Source organism: Mastacembelus armatus, chromosome 5 (genome assembly GCF_900324485.2).
Source record: "Mastacembelus armatus chromosome 5, fMasArm1.2, whole genome shotgun sequence".
NCBI lineage: Eukaryota > Metazoa > Chordata > Actinopteri > Synbranchiformes > Mastacembelidae > Mastacembelus > Mastacembelus armatus.
The window spans coordinates 20,891,805-20,911,541 of NC_046637.1; the positions used below are offsets into that span (position 1 = coordinate 20,891,805).

Here is a 19,737-nt window from a genome sequence, read left to right on the forward strand (position 1 = left end):
GATGCTTTGAACAGATGTTGAAAAAAAAAATCATCATCAAGACATGAGCATGTTCATACAACATCACTGCTTTTTTTCAGCAGTGCTTACTCTGGTGTTATTGTTTGGGAGTGAGTGATGCCATGAGACCCATCCTCCCTTCATGATCCAAGCAATGCTACTTCATCTTTTCTGGGATGTCCAATAAAATATCTAGTTTGAATAACAATGCCCACTCCGCCAGAATTTCATTGTTAGGCTCCATCAGTTTCTAGATAATGTACATGGGGGAGGGGCTCCTCCGCTCAGGCAGCCTGCCAGTGCAAAGCCTGTGTGCACCATTCAGTGGGCTGGGATGGTTCTCTGTGCAGCAATTGCACTTTATTACTTCATATTATTCTGCAGTGCGGGCTAACTATTATGGTGTTGCACTGCTCATGTTGTGTTTTCAGACAATGCTATGCAAGCACACCGGAATAATAGGATTAACACATCACTGCAGCTTTGATTGATCAAACCTTTCTCACTGATTCAGTTTTAATAGATTTTATACGAAGCTTCTGGTCTTTAGATGATTAGTCACCGGTGTTTAACGGTGACGCCGTGATCATGTCCGCAAATGCAGATAAACTAAGACAACCAGCGGTACCTGTCAAACCATATCTCCAGATACTAAAATGTGCCTCTAATGTCTGTAAGGGTGATGCTAGTTAGCTATCGTTAGCTGTGTATTAAAACTGTTTAATGTATTATAATATATTATATATAAGCAGGATATATTTCTGTAAAGTATATGTAGCTCTGCGGGGTCCTTACCTGCGGGTTAGGGTTTGTAATCGGAGACCATGTAAATGTGCAGATTTTCACAGGTTTCTTGCAGTGTTTATTTTTTCTATGAGCTTCTAAAAGCCTGTAACTGCTGCAGGGAAACAATACTGATGTTTTGGATTTCAAATATTCAATTTAGCTCAAACACCAGAAGGCCCGCCCACCCGGACTAATCCTCCAATCAGAGAGAGGCTGGGCGGGGCGTGCGTAACTGTGCTTCGTTCAAGATCAGTGGATATTTCAGCTTTCTGCCAATACCCACAGTTTTTCGTTGAAAATACGTGTACTTTGTGTCCAGTCCAGGTTCTCAACTCGGACAACGAAAATATGTTCATTTTCTAATTTTCAGTTTTAAATACAAAAACGAATAAGAAAAATTATTTTTTTTGCATTAATTTATCAACACACGTAGCCTACTTAAAAAAAATAGGATTGCTTTCTTTTTTAAAACTGAAAAAAGTTTTGAATGAGGAGAATTATGATCTGGGTCCTCATAAAGTCTACCCAGAGGGAAAAAGGGAGCTTTTACTGCGAAAATCCCCGTAAACCACGTCTGTTTTGGTGATTTTCATCTGAAAGCACAAAAAGCACATCAACCACAAAATTACAGTTTGATTATATAAATGCATTTTGACAAGTCGCTTTAAGGTTGAATTACAAGCAAAATTATGTTTTTTTACGTTTATTTTATTTATTTAGAAAATGTATTCGTTCTTTGTAAATGTTCACATTTTACCAATTATTTTGTCATTGTGCTGCCAACTGTGTCAATGCTGCCCTGTGATGGACTGGTGACCTTTCCAGGGTGTACCCCTGCCTTTCACCTAAAGAGAGCTGGGATAGGCTCCAGCAGATCCCTGTGTCCCTAAAATAGGAAGAAGAGGGTATAAATGATGGATGGATGGATGTGTCGACAGACTGACTTCTAACATAGCGCCACCCAGTGTTCAATACAATGAACTGGTCACATATTATTACTCGCTTTCTTCCAGAAGATGGTGCAGTTAGCCTGCTGAAGTCGTTTGAGGCTGTGAGATTGCTACACTGGTATGTGTGTGTACAGAAAAAAGGTTTATTAAATGAAAGTGCAGGTGACAGATCTGATGCTGCAGTGACGACACCAAACTAACACAGTCAGCACAACACGGACCTGTTTTAAGCTTTAAAACACTAAAATAAGGCCACATCCTCTTCTTGATTTCGACTCAGTAACAATAACCAGTGAAAGGCCTGTAATTATTAGCACATTGTTTTGGGTTTGGATCTAATCCTTCTTCCTAATTCAGAAAATAAGGGAAACACCGGTGACTCAGTCAATGCGAACAGGTCAGTGGACACAGATTGATCCACAGATCTTGGTCACATGTTTAAACAGCTTTGAACGTTACAGTCCATAGACATGGCTGTTTGTTTCTCAGTACATGGGCCTGTTGGAAACATTAATCCTTCACATTAGTTTTTTTTTAAAACAAACTATGCAACAGATTTCCAGGTATCAACATGTCTGCACCATCAGACCACACAGTGTCACGAAGTGTGGCTATAATTTGACACTCATGCGATCATTTACGCACAATAATTAAAGCGACATGATGCAGATCCTTTGCATTTTCTTTCCCGCAGGTCAACGCCGCTGGATTCCTGTGTGTAAACGCTGTGAAGCTCGTATTTATGTTGTTATAAAGTGTGTGAGCATGAAGACTTCTTCCTGTGTAATGATATGGGAGGTGGGGAGGTGGGGAGGGCCCTCGGGGCGAGCACACCCCTACCGCCTGTGTCAGAGTATTTCAGAACAGAGGCCAGCATTTAGTCATTCTGCATGAAAGCTGCACACACGTTTGTCTGCTGAGGTCCACTGTTACTTGTGGACTATAGAGGGATATTTTTCTGGTTCCGAAGGATCCAAGGACCGCGATTTTGTTAACTTCTTTCTCGGCTGAAACTGTGCGTCGTGACCACAGGATACTTTTACGCACAGTTATTTAACACACAAAAAAAGGACAATGCCTCGATCTTTCTTGGTCAAAAAGTATTTCGCTAAACAAAAACCAAACTACAGTGAACTGGAATGTCAGAATGGTGAGTTAAGAAGTTGTTTTGTTCCTTAAATGAATTATGAAAGCATCCTTACATAAGTGCGCAAATAAGATAGATTGCCAATTCCTTTCTTAAGAGGTCATTGTCGAGTTTCCAGTAAAATCTAATAACATTTGTTCAAGTATACGGTGTCTGGTTCAGCCACAATCCAGGCTACTCCCCATTCAAGCTTGGGCCCGTTAGATGCACTTTCCCCCCTTTCTACAACCAGACAGAGCTCCATTCATGTAACAAGCCCTTGTGAATACGTGGGAGTAAACGGCCCATGAAACCTTCTACTAGCTGCAGCTTTACACTCAGTAAATGTTGTCAAAAGCGCAAATTTACAACCAAAATGAGGACAGAGAGAATGTGTGTAGTAGGCAAAAGTGTATATGGGGTTTTGAAAAGTCTGTTAGATTTTTGTGTGATTCAGTCAAACGTCACCAAACATTTGTGTAATGTCTGACACTGGCTTTGCATTTGTGTTCCTGCCCTCCCTTTTTTCCCAGACACTTCATCAGAGAGGTTTCCTTTTGCTGAATTCTCGTCCGGGGACAACAGCTCTGCTGCCACCTGCTTCACAACAGGTCTGGTGTGGGATCTGAGTGCCCTGCCTGCCCTCTATCTGCCCGCCTCCCAAACAGAGCCCTCCACCACTCCAGGCCCTCTGGACCTTAGCTCCCCGTCCAGCCTCAGCAGCAGTGCCAGCAGCAGTGGAGAGGAAGATGAAGGACGTACATCAGACCCCCCAAGCCCCGAACCTGTACACACATATGCCCCTCGCCAGCGGATGAAATGCACTGGCGTTATGGCTCACGTCAGCCCCCCGGGGGAGGAGGAGAGAGAGGCCCCTGTCACAGCGGCCCGACCAGCGTTCCTCTGCAAACACTGCCCCAAAGAGTACACAAGCCTGGGGGCTCTGAAGATGCACATCCGCTCACACACCCTACCCTGTGTGTGTACCACCTGTGGAAAGGCTTTCTCCAGGCCATGGCTGCTGCGTGGCCATATCCGCACACACACAGGTAAGAACAATGTTTAGAGACCTTTAAGACCATTACACATCTGCTAAAGTTCCACTTGATTCAAAAGTGAAGAAATCAGTGTATGTGATGCAGTAAAACTGTAAATCTACATTTGACCTGCTATCGCTGGGACTCACCAGGTCAGTCCCTCATCATTTGTGACATGAGACAGCAGGATATCCATAACAATAAGTTTGATGAACTCAACACTTAGTCAGCAGACGTTATCACATTGGGGAACCCTCTGTCAACCCTGCACTCATTGATCGCTCATTGTGTTTAATGTCCCAGCAACAATGACTCGTCAGCTAATTATCTTATCACGGCTGCTGGGGAAGAAAACAGAATAGGGCCACAGGAAAGACAAAGGGTTTTAAAGAATGCCTCAAGGCTCTTTGCTATCTCTGAGCACATTGTACCTGCAACAACTTGTTATTGTGCTAATCTCATTCCCTCTGATTGAATCATGCTAATTCAGTCAGGCTGTGACCCCACCACAGCCTGACTGCCTCACACACACACACACACACACACACACACACCAGAATCTGTGTGTGTGAGGTGTTAATGGAAAGCTCTTGTGATCTCAGGAACACCTGATTGTTGTCAGGCTACACTTGAGGGCTGCCATTGTAACCACATGTACCAGGAATGCCAGTAAAGACATATGATGTGTTTCTATCCTTTTCCATCCAGGTGAGCGCCCATTCTCCTGCCCTCACTGCAACCGGGCCTTTGCTGACCGCTCCAACCTGAGGGCTCATCTGCAGACCCACGCTGAGGTGAAGAAGTACCAGTGTGGCGTCTGCTCTCGCACCTTCAGCCGCATGTCGTTGCTGCAGAAACACAGCTCCTCAGGGTGTTGTTCCACTGCGGTGTGAGACATCATTTAGAGAGACAGAAGAACCCACTCAGAGCTCAGGGCAGTGGAGGACTAGTGGACACAGAGAGAGGGTCTACACAAGCCCACCTAGCCTGTTGATGACCTGTAGGGCCACAGGGGGCATGAAGTGGGCAACATTAAGAGACCTGGAGGGAACTGAGTCTCATTATGGATCTGATTTTATGAACCTCTGTTCCATGAAAACCAAATAGCTGAGAAGCAGATTTTTTTTTTCCTCCAATCTAGATTGAAGTCCTGAGGCTGGACCAAATATAAACTGAGTAATGCCGACACTCACTTGATATATCAGCCCCTTTGTTGCCATTGTGCCCATTCCAAAGACCAAATATGTAGTGAACTCAATGGGGTAAGAGGTGTTCTTTCCTGTCTCTGTCCTGGTGCTGGCCAGCCCAGGATCATGGCCTAGACACAGCTGCTGAGAGGTAGGGGTGCGTGGGTGGAATAAATCTCTCAGCGTGCCTCAAAACACAAATACACACACACACACACTCACACACACAAAAGCAAATGCACACACAGCTGTCCCTGGTACTGTGTTGTAGATAGATGAGGTGCTAACAGGTGGTACAGCCATGACCTTCGCTGGTTGATAGCAGGTGACTTCCACTGCCCTTGGTTTGCTTAAGAAAAAAGAGGAAGCATGTCATTAGAAAAGAATGGCATCGGTTAGTCTTTTTTCACCCATGGAGATCATTTTAAGCCTCTGTTTTGACGACATCCAAAACCTTCTCTTTAATCTGATTTCAGAGATAGGAAAAGCTGTTTGTCTGTTATCTTCCAAAGAAGTTTCACTTTGCAGCTTTGCTGTAATGTGGGTGACAATGCAAGCCATGTGCTCAAGGTTATCACAGTGTTAATAATACCAGCCAAAGCCATTTTTTTTATAACTTATATGAATTTGTGCCTTTAAATTGTATTACTTTTAAAAGCCAAAATGTGCCTGTTATTGTTTTCTTTTTTTTACCTCGTTAATATTTGTGGCTTCAGAAAAACACTATCTGAGTGCAGTATTAGTAGAAATTAATACCAAATAGTTTGAAAATACAAGAAGGCTGGGACCAAAGATTTTTAAAGTTTACACCATGAAGACATGGCTGCCTAATGTGATCAGAATCCTGTAAATGGACAGTGCAAAGATGAATTTTTAACTTTCCTAAACTTTTTATGGCAGTGTTTTATAGTGCAATGTGCAAATGTTTTATTTCAGTTTTGTACCATGCTTGTGTGTCCACTTCTATTTCTCATATGTTGTAAACTGATAAAAAATTTTCATTCAATAAAGTAATTTATGTTTATTAAACTTTGCTCTGTCATTTGTCTGGGTTTAAAAAAAAAAAAAAACGCACTCGGGCGGTTTTGTACAGTTCTTGATGTGATGTAGAAATGGGCGCAGCTGATATGTTGGTTATAAAAGCTCTGTTTGATCATTGATCATTAACTGGGAGATTTCTGTTGAACATCTTGACGTTACGTGTGGGGAGTGAACTGACCATTGTGTTGAGGCTGAATTGCAGATGTGCAGGTGAACACACTGTGTGATGGACAGGAACAACTGAATGCACCTGCTTCCAGTTTCCACCTGCTATCAACTTCTCACTGTCACTGTGCAAACACTGCTGGAAATGTGATTGTGAGTGTGCGTGTATAGTTAAAAGAGAATTTCTGTTTTCAATCAATCCCAAGATTTAGCACGAATTGATATGTGCTCACTAGAGCTCTTGAAATAATCTTGTGGCATTCTAGTATGCTACGGCTGTGATGTGTGCATGTGTGTGTGTGTGTGTGTGTGTTTGTGCGCGCATACATGTGTGTATTTTTTTCCTCCTCAGGGAGAGTATAACATTCTCCTCTTCCTCCGCCTAGACGGTGAGTCAGAGTCTGCTCAGACTGGAGCTTTAGGTTCCCATGGTTTCTCTGCTCTCAGTCAGTAAGTCAAGCCACTAGTCAGCCCGTCAGTTAGTCGGTGTGCGTGGGCTGAGGCCCAGCCGGGCCAGCACAGAGTGAGGTAAGCTGTTCCACAGCACAGTTCCTTATTTCCTTCTGAGTCAGGGAAATGTGCTCACAGCTACCAGCCACCACGACCCCTGTAGCATGTAGCAGTGAGTCACCTCATACAGTCAGCACTTGAAACCAAATTACTTACACAGATTTTCAAACATCTGTGCACAAGCACCCAACTTGGTCTGAAATGGAAATAATGGAAGAGTCCTTGAATGTGGTTCCTTTTGGCCATTGTTCTCATGGCATTTACCCAGGACGCTCTTGGATAAAAGGACTGCTAAGATCTCAGCTGTTGGAGGTTAGTTTGGGACTATTATGATGATGTCAGCTTTGTATGTCCTGAGGTGAGGGTGTTAGAACTGTTAGCAGAGACAATTAAAACAAGTCCCTCTTCTGAACTTCACTCTCATGTTTGCCTGGTTGACTTTTTCTGTTGAGAATGTTTTTACTTTCCTCTATTTTTTTACATTCCAGAGATGAACATTTTAGCACAACTCGCCTACTTCTGCCTCCTATTCTCCCCAGTTCAACATTGCAACAGAAGCCGCACAGCCTCATTTTGCCAGAATAAACTCATACATTTCAAATCTTTGCTGCATCACACGTTGATGTACTTATTTCTGCCTTTTTATAGAGAAATGAAAACACAACATGCTCCCCTTTTTGTTCCTTAGGGAGTGTGGAAGGCCTGGATCTGAAATCTGAGAGCGTTTTCCTGCTGTGTGCTTTACAGTGCCAGAGCACTCACTGTAATTTACCAAAAGTGGCTGCTATTTATGCCATAAAGCATGTGTTTAACATTCCTGAACCCCACTGTGTTTGTGTATTCCTCACTCTCTCACTCACTCGCTCTCTCCCACTCACTCTCTGCCTGCCTCTACTGCTGTATTTCTATTTGTGTGTGTGTGTGTGTGTGTGTGTGTGTCTAGTGAGTAGAAACAGTCCCTACAGAGCAACAGCTCTTTCCCCCTTCACAGAATGATCATCTCTCCCCCTCTGAGACGTGTCCGAGTCCGAGAGGAAGTGGGAGTTTACATTGGCCTACTTTACCCAAAAAAAGCAGCCTCGGGTTGAGGAGCTACAGAGCTCAAGTGCTGTTTCTGCTGCTGCCACTGTTGCACTTTGCCACTGCCATCGCCCTGTCCCATCCCCCCATCAGCTGTCACACCCAATGCTGCTCTTTTAGCCATTTTTTTGAGGTGAAGCTGGGGGCCAAGAACTAAATAGTGGCCTTCGGCGCAGCAGCAGTTTGGTCTCATGGCCTGGGAGACAGGAAGGAGCTGTCAGCGTCTCATAAACAGGACTCATCCTGCGTTCATGACACACAAGACCTGGAGCGAACTCTCCCAGGAAAAACCTGCAGACACATTCGGCCTGGTGCCTGTCAATGACCTGATCAAGAATGAACCTTGACACTGAATATGCATAGGCCGTCTATCACACTATCACCTCAAAAAGTTAGTATTATTTTATGTGCCGCATTACAGTCACTTGATAGTAAGCTCTTAATCAGCAGCAGACAATCCGAATAAAGCATGACTGCATTGTTTTTACTTGGGATTGTGAGTAAAATATAATCTCAGAAGTGGGGCAGGGGTGAAAATGCAGCTAAAAACAGAGTAGTTTTAATTGCATTCAAGCTGTCCTCCCCAAGCACCTCTCACCTCATGTATTACACTCCTGGCCTTCTCTGTCAAGATTAGCGCCTCTCATTGTCTGTTACCTTGCTAAAGAGCACTTCATTACTCTCTAATGTTTTGGTGTTAATAACTTTCCCTGTCTGTTTTTGTTCCCAGACGATCTCCTGTATAGGCGTTGTCTCTCCCTGACAAGGTTAAGTACAGAGGGCTGATGTAAATGCCAAAATGCAGAGTTAATTCTTCTTGCTGTGCTGCAAATAGGCCAGAGACACAAGCGCTGCATCTGGTAAACAAGAAGGCCAATAGCAGTAACACCACAAGTATGCTTAATGATGGATTTGATCAGGCTGTGGAGTTGCCCCAAGGCTGGATTGGAGAAGTGGCTGGGTGGGTTAGGGGATGGGGGTAGGGGGTGCATATTAAAGAGTAATGAATCACACACTCAGTCACAGGGTCGCCGGCTATGAATGTGCTCTCTGTTGGTTTTCCTGGAGCCTGGAGTTTACTAACTAATGACGCAGGCTGGACTTGATCAGAGACATGTGTTGCTGCGGACTGCCAGTGAGAAGCATAACGAGAGAGAAGAGAAGGGGGAGAGGTAGAAGGATGGATGGCGCCTGAGCTCTCTGCTTTTCCTCTGTGTTTCCTTCTGGGCATTGCCTCACACTGGGGCTGGATTGGAGAGGAGAAAGAGGGAGAAAATAAACCTGACTTCTACCCTGGGACAGGAAACAAGAGATTCTCAGAAAGTATCCTGACCCAGCTTTTTTAACAGTCATTACTCCCAAATTCCTGTGTGGCATTTCGGCTAGCGGAGGTTCAGTGTGCCTGCTGTAAAGAAAAGCAAATAAAACAGTTTTTCTTCTGAGCGTTACAGAATGACAAATAAATTAAGTTTACAGAAGGTCATAATTCTAATTGGACTGCTCCATTGCCATTAGTTTTGCAGGCTTTTGGTCTAAAGTATAGAAGTTAAACAAAGTACTGGATAAGTTAATACTTTGATTTGATGATGGTGCAAGATTAAATGTGTTTACAAGTCATTCTTTGTGTGTACCAAATTTTTTTTATCACAATCAATCCCATAGTGAGACAATCCTCTAAAAAACAAATATGGCACATATGTCAAAACAGAAGCTTAACTGATGACAAAGATAGCCAACCAACCAAAGACATGAGGATTCATCCTCCAGACACCACAAATATCTGAACATAATTTAACGGCAATTCACCCAAATCTGCATCTGTACCAAAGCAGTCGACTGGCCAATCAGAACAACACCGCCATCAAAACCGCCATGTTTTTTACTATGGCTAAAAACATGGCTACACATGGCATGTCAAGCCTATACACAGGACTCCTCTGCACCTGACACTGGAGGAAATATCACCTGTTTGTTACACCTGCACCTGTTTGTTACACCTGCACCTGAGCATATTTTCCCAGACAAGGTGCAAAAGGACGTTAAGCTGTCGCCGGAGGCTCTGGCAGAGCAAAGAGGTGAAAGAGGTAATGTAGATTTCTGCCCACCTGTCAGGGCATGTCTCTGTGTAACAGTGTGTAAACAGAATCAGGTGGTGCGCTGAGAAACGCACTGTATCCCCACTTTCTTCTTAGTTTACAAGCTTTTGATTTGTTGAAACGTAAAAAGCAGTGTGTGAAAACACCTACTCAGGCAAGCTGGATCATGCCATGACTAAATGCGTCACACACTTTAATGTGACTGACAGGAAGAGGATTGCCAATTGAGTCATGATAGACTGTGCAGCGTGTCATTTCCCATGAACAGCCTCACAGGTTCACAGGGTCTTGGTCTGCTTGGAGATGGAATAAGAGTTTGGTTTGTCACTGGTGAAGACCGAGGTTTCGAGTGCTTCCCATTTGTTCGAATGGAGCTCAAAGAAAGCTAAGCCTTCAGGCAGCGCGCCCCAGGAACAGATGTATGGCATCAAAACACACCAGATAGTAAACACCAACAGCCCCCTTCATGTACACGCAGACACTCACACACAGATTACATACGGCAGCTGTCATATAGTCGTTAATCAGCACAGATGCTGTTACACTGCCTGCAACATCCTCAGACACAAACACACAAACATAGGTGAACATTCAGACGTACACACTGAGGAGCACTCTTCTGTGTGGGAGGCCTCTGCAGCAGCTGGTTATGATGGAAAACACCAGGCACTCCCATTGACACCCCACAGGCCGTCTCTGTCATTGTGACGGTGCTGGTTCCCCAAAGGCTCCTAGGCTCCAGATCTGGAGGAGAGCGATCTATTCATCTGCGGTCCAGCTTTCAAACAACTTCAACCAAACAGAGAGCCAGTTGATTCTGCACAGTTGGTTCCTAAACAATAGAAACAAACACACACACACACACACACACACACACACACCCTCACGCACACACACACACACACACACACACATACACTCTCACACTGGCGAGCGAGCAAGCACTCGCACAATACCAAATCCATGCATGCACACAGAAATACACACACACACAAACACACACAGTCCTGCACATGTTGAAACCATTATCCTGTTGCCTGTTAAGTCATTACTCTATAGCTTGTTATTTTCTCAAGCAAGAGAAAGCAATCTCTCCACAAAGGAGCGCTGAGAGATTTGCCACCCGAACGAGCCTTGGGATATGGGAAGTTACTCTGAAATTTGAGGAATGTGGTGAGGGCTGAAACCTAAAGAACAGGAAAAAAAAAAAAAATCATCTTTTGGAACTTAGCTGCAGCCAAGATGTCCACAGGGAGGGAGTATTATCGACATTAGTGATGACGGTGCAGAAACGTTTCAGTCCACCAATGGGACATGGAGGAACAGACAGAGTATGTGAGCTTTGACATATTCACGGTGGATCTCAGACATCTGGTTTCCATTTCCCTCCTCTCCCAAGACAGTGAATGTTGGCAGTGGAGCTTTTCAATGAAATCGTCTATTCGACTTCCTGTGCTATCAGTTTAGCATAAGTGTGTGCATCACAAAGGGCAATGAATGTGATGCTCAACACATAGGCAGTTATTAAAGTGAACTGCACTGCTTTCCTCCAGGGATTTTTTTTTTTTTTGGCTACCCACCCCCACAAAGTGACGCCACCCTCAGGATTTATTAGCAGGAACACCCCATGAGCAACCATTTTCACAGCATCCTCTCCATGCTGCTACACGCTTGAAAAACCTGTGAGCCAGCACACTCTCACCACACTGCTAATGAGTGACACATGTCCCCCAGCCTGCCACTGACACCTAAGATCAAAGTCCTGGAAGAGAAAATTTAAACCCAGACCCCTTCTGCCCCCGTCCACCTCCTCTTTGACACCCATGCGATATGTCTGAGGGCAGTCAAATGGTGACGCACCTGTCCTTTCTACATTTAACACGACAGCGGTGTGGCTGTCTCGGGCCTACATTCACAGGGCTAATGTCAGGACAAAGTAATGTGTATTCCAGCTGCGGATGATAAGAGATTAGATAACGCCATCTACATACAGTATATTGCATGTTGATGTGAGAGACATAATAAAACACTGTGCACAGTCAAAACTATTCATCTGTGGTAAAGCCTGTGGGTGGACAGATTAAGGCAGGAAATGGAAATATGGGAACCTGATTGCAAAAGTCTGGATCAACACTCAGTGTCTAGTCCCATGATCCCTGCAGTCCATTTCATTAAATCAATTGCTTCACCCATCTCCAGCTGAAATATTGTCCAAGCAGTTTCCATACTGCTGAAGGGTGTCGAGAACAGAGTGGGTAGACGGGAGAGGGAGGGGAGGAGGGGCTAGTCAGGGCAAAGGCAGGAAATCCCAATGCAGCATGAACTATGTTCCTCCATAGTTCCAGCAGAACAGTTCTTTGTACCAGTCCCCCACCCCCCTCTATTGGGCCTCTGTCTCTGACAACCATCCACTGCTGTTGTATGAGGCAACCACACCACTACCACCACCAACACCACTGTGAAAAAAACAATCCAAACCTCTGTCAAACACACACACATGTGCATGTAGTTCACCCGTGGGCCGTTACTCAGCAGTGCTGGGGGCTGCGGAGTGGGGATCAAAAGCCTGGGGTTCCCCTCCAGCTCAGTCCAAAGTCCCACTGTGGTTAGGCCATAGACAGAGAGGCACCTTACTTTACACAGAGCCTCCAAATGCCAAAAACACTCAGCCATACAAAAGAAAAGCTCAGAAGTGCACTGAAAACACTTCCTTTCCTGCTACACAAATTCAACCCAGGAGGAGAATTATCTGTGGCAAATCAAGGCCTTTTTCTTTCTCGTCCTTCTCGTCAAACATTCCTTGGCAGCAATTCTCTATCCCCCCACAGTATCACTTGATCATCGAGGACACACATGCTCTTCATGTGACTCCAATGAGGAGATGGCTCTGCATAGGCATAAGAAACTCAATTTTGTCTGGGCCTCGCATTTCACAGTGACACACATTCCACTTCATTAAGACTGAATGGTTGGAAGAATGAGAGAAATTCAGGTCAGCGACACTCGTGAAGGAACAGGGAAGCAAATATCAACATTTTGACTCCCTGCCACCTCAAAAAAACGACTAAATGTGTGTTTCCATATTGCAACATCAAATCCAGACACAGTGGTGATTTGTTGCAGAGCAAGAACCAGGCCTGTGATTGACTTGAATTTATTTTATGCACCACTGAGACCCCATGCAAAGCCTGAAAGGCCTCCAAAAAAGCCCACAGCCGGACCCCCATTTTTTTTTTCTAAGACAAACTCAAGGCTGTAGCAGAGGCAAGTGTGAGTATATAGTGGGTGGGAGTAGGCAAGGCACCTTGCAACAGCTGGTCTGAATTATCTGTGGGGTTGGGGGTAGTCAGCTCGGGGAGGTGGAGGGGAGGCGTAGAGACTCCTGGCGCCAGGATCGGGCCAGCAGGTCAGGGAGGATGACGATTACCAAAATACTAGCAGGCAGCCATAGCCCTACAGAGAGGGGGTGTTCCTGGCTCACACTACTCGCAGCTACAGGATGGGCAAGCGGGTGGACAACTGTGTGTGTGTGTGTGAGAAAGAGAGAAAGGGACGCTCCTACTTCCACTTCCTATGAGATAGCCCCTTCCTGTCATTGAGAAACATAGAGAAATAGCTCTTTAATGACTGCTAGGTGCTATAACCTCTACTCTGTAAGGGAACACAGCCAGATGAGCGTAATCTTGCTTCCATGGACCTTTGAAGATACACTAATACTTTAGAAAGTCTGATTTGTTTAAATGGGACTTTTGTTTTGTTCCTGTGGTGAACAGCACACAGTACAACCAGCTGCTTGCAAGGTGCAGCTCACTCATACTAAATGCTTGTGCTTCTCAAACTTAACTGACCTGATGTGAACAGGTGCATGGCTCCCTCTGCTGGACAATGTGTAGCACTGCACCAGAGTGTTTGTCTTTATGTGTCCAGTTTACAGACAAAAGTTGTGATTTTCAGCTGAGCTCTGCATGTTGATTATAAAATCTGTATTTATATAGTACTTTGATTTGATTGCATTTTATTATTACAAAAAGCCTTACAGGTCGTACTATTTAAACAAAAGCTCTTCTTATGATGAGATTTTAGAACCAAACAGGACCATTATTTATGCAAACCATGTCTTACATTACACTGACTTAACATCAAATCAGAATTACATATTTTTTCTTTTTCTTTTCCACAGAGAAAAGAAAAATATGCTTCTTTTTTGTGCTGGTAAAACTCCTTTTGAATGACTGCCCATTTTGACGATAAACCACGCCTGGAGACACAATCAAACTGCACAATGATCTTAATCCTGCACTAGCTCCCCATTTACAATAATGGGTCTGAAGATGTGCATTTAATGATGAAAAAACAAGTGCAAACCTTCTCTTCAATAGGAGTCATCAGAGATCCTTGGAAGATTATTTATTTTCTTTCCACATGAAAGAATAAGACATTGACAAAAGTGCATAAATAAGCAAATTCATGTCGATTTCAAGAAATCATCACGTATCTACTACAGTATGGCAAAATAAATGTGGACCTTTAATTTGAGACCAGTCAAAAACACTGTCATTGCAAATACAAGAACTAAATCTGCACATTTCAGAGAAAGCGGGGATGTGTGATTGAAGGTCTGTGGCAACAGAGGGTAGCATTGCTCACAAACAACAGCTCCCACCAAAAGAGTGAAATTTGTTTCACAATTTAAATCCTCTTTAATATACAGTTGACATAAGGACTTGTAACACTTTCTAAGGAACATTTGTTTTACCAACATATATATATATATATATATATATATATATATATATATATATATATATATTTTTTTTTTTTTTTTAATTATTTATTTATTTATTTATTTATTTTTATTTCAGTGATCCAGGTTGTTTTTGCTTCTGTTTGCAGGTCAAATAGGTAAAAAGACTCCTGAGACTCCAGACTCTTGTGTTAACGCTGTCCTGATGCTGCCAATTAGGAGATGACAACAGACTGCTAACACACTGTTGTACTGAGAGCTAAATGCAGTGTGAGAGAAGAGGCAAATTGAGACACACACACACACACACACACACACACACATACATACACAGAGTGCCAGCTGTCCAAGTGCTTGGCCCGCAGCCGTAGAGTAGCACTCCTCTGAATACCAAGCTGATCCTTGTGTTATGTCTCGGACAGTGACTTGAGGGCTTTCCCTCAAGACTTTCTTTACCTGTTCCAGCTCCAACTTTTTACTGCATGACATCCTGTGTAGACCCAGCTAGATGTTAAATATTGGCAGAATCTCTCAGAGGCATGTGAATGAGTCTGTAGGTGGGACAGAGGCTGATGCCCTCTGTTGGCTGGAAAAACTAGAGTCAGGCAACAAATCACAGAGCCAACATTTACTGTTGCAGTAAATGAACCCTGTATAATGAATATAATGTATAATCATTAAGATAAGAATGAGACATATTATTAAAAATCCAGCAGCATTTTTTACACATTATTACCTCTGCATGCTAGTGCCTCTTCTCCTGATTATGATTAAATGGTGAGTTAACTTACATTCTGAAATTCTTAACGAGACCTAAATTTTATAGCATGGGCATGTATAACATTCTTTCTGTGGCAAGATTTGCATTATTTTAATCTGGATTATCTTTCCCTGAAAGAAAGTTTTTGAAGTGATTTCAGTGTTACAGGGCAGAACAGGTTCTGCAAGGAAAGCAACCTTCAACACAGTCTCCTTTCTTCCAACTGTTCTAGTAAATCTTTTTTTTTTTGTCAACAATTGATTAGTTATTTCTGAATGATACTCACAGTTCGATAACGTGTGGTGCCAGTCGGCCACTCCTCTCCGTGTGTTTGAGCAGTTGCTACATCTGACAGGTGATGTTGTCTTATGTGGCAGAGGTGTATTTTGGTGTAAGCGTGAACGCATGTGTACGTGTGTGTAAAGGAAACATACGAGGGCACGGAGCCTGTGTAAACTGTGAAAGAGCCACCACGCGGCTCGCTGAAATGCCTCTCATTGTGACAGCAGTTCTGTCTAAACAGCAATTATGGTCAGAGGCCGTGCGCAGCCACCTGCATCACTGGACGCCTCTCGCGGTCCCCCAATGGGACTGAGAATAAATTAGAAGAAACTATGTCTATCCTGACAGTGAGATGCTCTAGGTCACTAACTGAAGGTCTTTCCAAGCCGAGAGACAAGTTTCCCTTCCAAGTCTATTTAAAGTCAAGCAGATCAACTCTAGTCGTGGCCCACTGTGCTTCCATTGGAACCTAAATACATTAAAAACAAGGAGCAGTATCTGTGTGAACGGTGCCATATAGATGGGACACAAATCTACAAATCAAACATAATTTTAACTGTGGTACAAATGTGTCTGATCACTGATGCAGCAGTAAAAAAAAAAAAGAGGTAGAAGAGCTAATCAGCACATCAGTGTAAATATATTTCATTTAGTTTTCAGAAATGTATTAATGTGTGCAAACAGAAAGTCAGTCATTTTTATATTCCATCATAGTAACTTTATTTCCAAAGATCTGCTGCAGTAAATATACTGAAGGCTCAGCGTCAGCTTGTAAAGCAGCCCAACTGCTTTCTCAAAATAAGAAATGGGATAAACGGGGGTGTAGCCGTTTACTTTGCACTACACTCCTGTCTTTCACTACATGTCACACAGCAAATTAATCTTTCAGTGCAGCAGATTGTTCATCATAGTGTTTAAAGGAAGCCTCCTGAGTGATGTGTGTAAGTGTCTGTGCAGCCAGCCTTGTTAACTCTTTGCTTCTGCTTTACCGGGCAGGAGAGGTTTGCAGCGGGGCTCTCACTGAGATCCTGGAGTGCGTCAGATTGTCTGCGGGCCTGTGTTTGGATAAGGCAGCATGCCCATTGTCTCTGATGCCCCAGCTGGGTTGAGGAATGCCTCCATACTCTTGAAATAGAAAGACAGCTGAGGGCTGCCATGCATACTGAGGGCAGGGCAGGCCGGGCCCACTGACCCAGACCACAACTTAGCACAATAAGAGACGGGCTATTGTCTGGAGCCAGAGGCTAATAGCTGAGATATCAAACCTCCGAGTGGGTTGCTAAAAGACTGATTAACTCTGCTGTGTGTTATTGTTGCCTGTGTATGGGTGTATGTTAGGGGGATGGAGTGAGTGTGGAGGAGTAATTGAGGCTTTAGAGTGTGTTTGTGCCACGCGTCAGCCAGTCTCCACCGATGGCTAAGGCCTGAGCCCACAGTTGCTGCAACATACTGCGGGCAGGCACGAGGCGATTACAGATATATCCACCAGCGATGAATGCTTTGATCCAAAATGAAACACTGCTTCATCGCCCATTTTTAGGCGACAGTCATAGGTTAGATTACTGTAGAGCAAAATAGGGATCTTAGTATTTGTTCTCCTAAGCAAACAAGCAAACTAAAAACTACTTTATAGAGGCAAGAAAAAAAGAAAAAAGAAACTAATCAAAAATGTTAAAAAGGCATTATATAACAATATGCACAGAAAACCATAATATTTTTGCTGACGCCCTGTGCAGAGATCATGAGTCTCAAAAAAGACAGTAATACATGCAGTACCTTTCATACTGGAAATGCATTTCTTTTCAAACAGTGCTTTAACTAAAGAACAGAAATATGTTGAGAAAGGAGGAAATACCTATTCACCTTTACACTGTCTGATTGTCCGTGTTTTTCCATAGGACGTAAAAGTTAATGTTATTGAAGTAACATTAGTGTAGTAGTGTTCCTGATGAACAGTCCCACCTGTGCAGAAACATGGAGAGAGAGAGAGGTGACTGTGTCATGTGTGATTAAACATCGCTCAGAATGACTGCAGCCATAATTCTCAATCTCTCTCCATCTCAGTGGCTAAGCCTGGTGGCATTCAATGCACGATGATCTAAAACAACTGTGACCAACCCCCAGATCAAGTCTTCGTGTCCAAATTGTCGTCTCCCCACTTGCACATCACCAAACTGTTGGCCAGCCTGTCCCCCGAGAATCAACTGAGGACTAGTTACCAACATTTTAGGCCTGAGGCCCTGAGCTGGACGTCAGTTTGGTCAGTTTATATGGGAAGGTAATTTAAAGCTGCACAAATGTCCAGTAATCAGAACATGAGCATTAATGGGCCTGGCCACATTAGGGCCTAAATGATTTTAAGGAACACTGGGGACGTAAGGAGAGCTGTTGCTCTGAGAAGTCAGCTGTTGCAGTGGGCTGCACTATAGCCGTGCGGAGAGATGTGCTGGGGGACGATGCTTGCTCTGCATGCACTTCACTATGTGTTTGTGTGTGTGTGTGTGTGTGTGTGTGTGTGTGTGTGTTTACATGCCAACGTATTTGGACTTATTTAAAGCCAACAGCTCTGGGGACTTTGGGATTCATCTCCTCCTCATGTGTTATCATCATGCCAGCTTTTCAAATGGTGCACCAAGTGACATAGTACATAAAGCAGCCTCTGCCTCACTGAAGAGCCCCTTGGCCCAGAATAGCTCAGGCCTGCTGTATCTAACTGATGCCTAAGAAAGTTTCAGCCATCACGGCAACACCTCTAAGTCTGCCACGGCAACAGATAGCGACATCAACAAAGATGGCCGCCCCCCCCTCCCAAGTCAAGACATCCATTTAGGAGTTAGTTTTCTTGTGTCTGTGTGCATATATGCGTATGTGTGTAGTAAAAAAAGGGGGCAATTTTATGCTGTTAAATTACAAGCAGGCCTATTACCGCTCAGGGTTTGTAAAAGTGTCAGGGTCCTGTCTCTGGCTTATCTACATGGCTTTTGTAGAATTCGACACAGCCAAGAGTTAACAGTCAATCTCCCTATCAGGAATGCTGGACTCTGGCTTTGTCTATTCTGAGAAACTGTGGCCCCTTTCCCTCCCCCCGTGCTGCACTGTCACCGTGCTCTCATACCAGGCACCAACCTCTCCTCTTGCTCTGAAGGTCAGACCTGGTAGAGTGTGAGAGGTGCACCGCTTATGTCAGAATTACTGGATACGCAAATTTACAGCAGCTGTGCAAGACAATATAACACACTGAGCTGATCTGTGGACGGTTACAGGGACACCTCCGTACACCTGAGGTCCAGGCACTAAAGCTCTAGATGTTTCTGGCTACGGATATGCAGAAACAATTTTTAAAAACTAAAACTAAAATTGGAGTCTTTTTTCACATCATATGTCTGAATCGCCACTAATGTTTATTTGTTTTAAAAATCATACAGGGCACTCTGTTTTTTTCTGGTAAGAGCCACACGCCATGTTTCTCGCTATTAATATAATGTCGTGTATTTATAGTAGCATGTTTAATGCCACACAGCGCCTGAAATAATCTCTTCTAAGGTTGCATCCTCTGTGGCCACACACAATAGCAAACATCCCTGTTGGCACTTAACAGCACTATTACTTAAAGGCCGACACGAGTTCACGAGCATCAAAGTCACCTAAGGTGGAATGAGTTCATTTGTGTTTGGCATGAGGTTCAGGGTGAAGGAAAAACAGGATGAAAATGGTCTTGGCTCTCAGGCCTTGACAGGCTGTAGCTTTTTGGTATTTTAAGATTTTACGCACATCATTTCATTTGAATGGTCCATTACTTTTTTTTTTTTTTTTTTAAGTTTCTGTTGCTCAGTGTGGACAAAGTAGAGGCAATGATGCACTGTCCTTCAGATTCAAAAGAGTGAAAAATGTCCCCCTACAATGATGCTCCTAATGCCAATCTCTCCCGCTCCCTCGTACTGTGTACAGTGCATAAAATAACTGGGATACAAAA

The 19,737-nt window shown here is 43.8% G+C and overlaps 1 protein-coding gene across 1 annotated transcript; it reads left to right on the forward strand.

The window, feature by feature from the left end:
- The first annotated feature begins 2,596 nt into the window (after nt 1-2,596).
- Nucleotides 2,597-5,792, forward strand: snai1a (snail family zinc finger 1a). The gene is made up of 3 exons (XM_026307993.2): nt 2,597-2,886; nt 3,396-3,911; nt 4,608-5,792. Exons 1-3 carry the CDS (start codon nt 2,811-2,813, stop codon nt 4,790-4,792), a joined length of 777 nt encoding a protein of 258 aa, XP_026163778.1. The 5' UTR covers nt 2,597-2,810; the 3' UTR covers nt 4,793-5,792.
- Nucleotides 5,793-19,737: the final 13,945 nt, after the last annotated feature.

Excerpts from the sequence above, each read along its gene's own strand:
- snai1a (XM_026307993.2), top strand. The coding sequence starts at position 2,811 with ATGCCTCGATCTTTCTTGGTCAAAAAGTATTTCGCTAAACAAAAACCA. Across the intron at positions 2,887-3,395 it reads TGAACTGGAATGTCAGAATG|ACACTTCATCAGAGAGGTTT; the intron begins GTGAGTTAAGAA and ends CTTTTTTCCCAG. Across the intron at positions 3,912-4,607 it reads CCATATCCGCACACACACAG|GTGAGCGCCCATTCTCCTGC; the intron begins GTAAGAACAATG and ends TTTTCCATCCAG.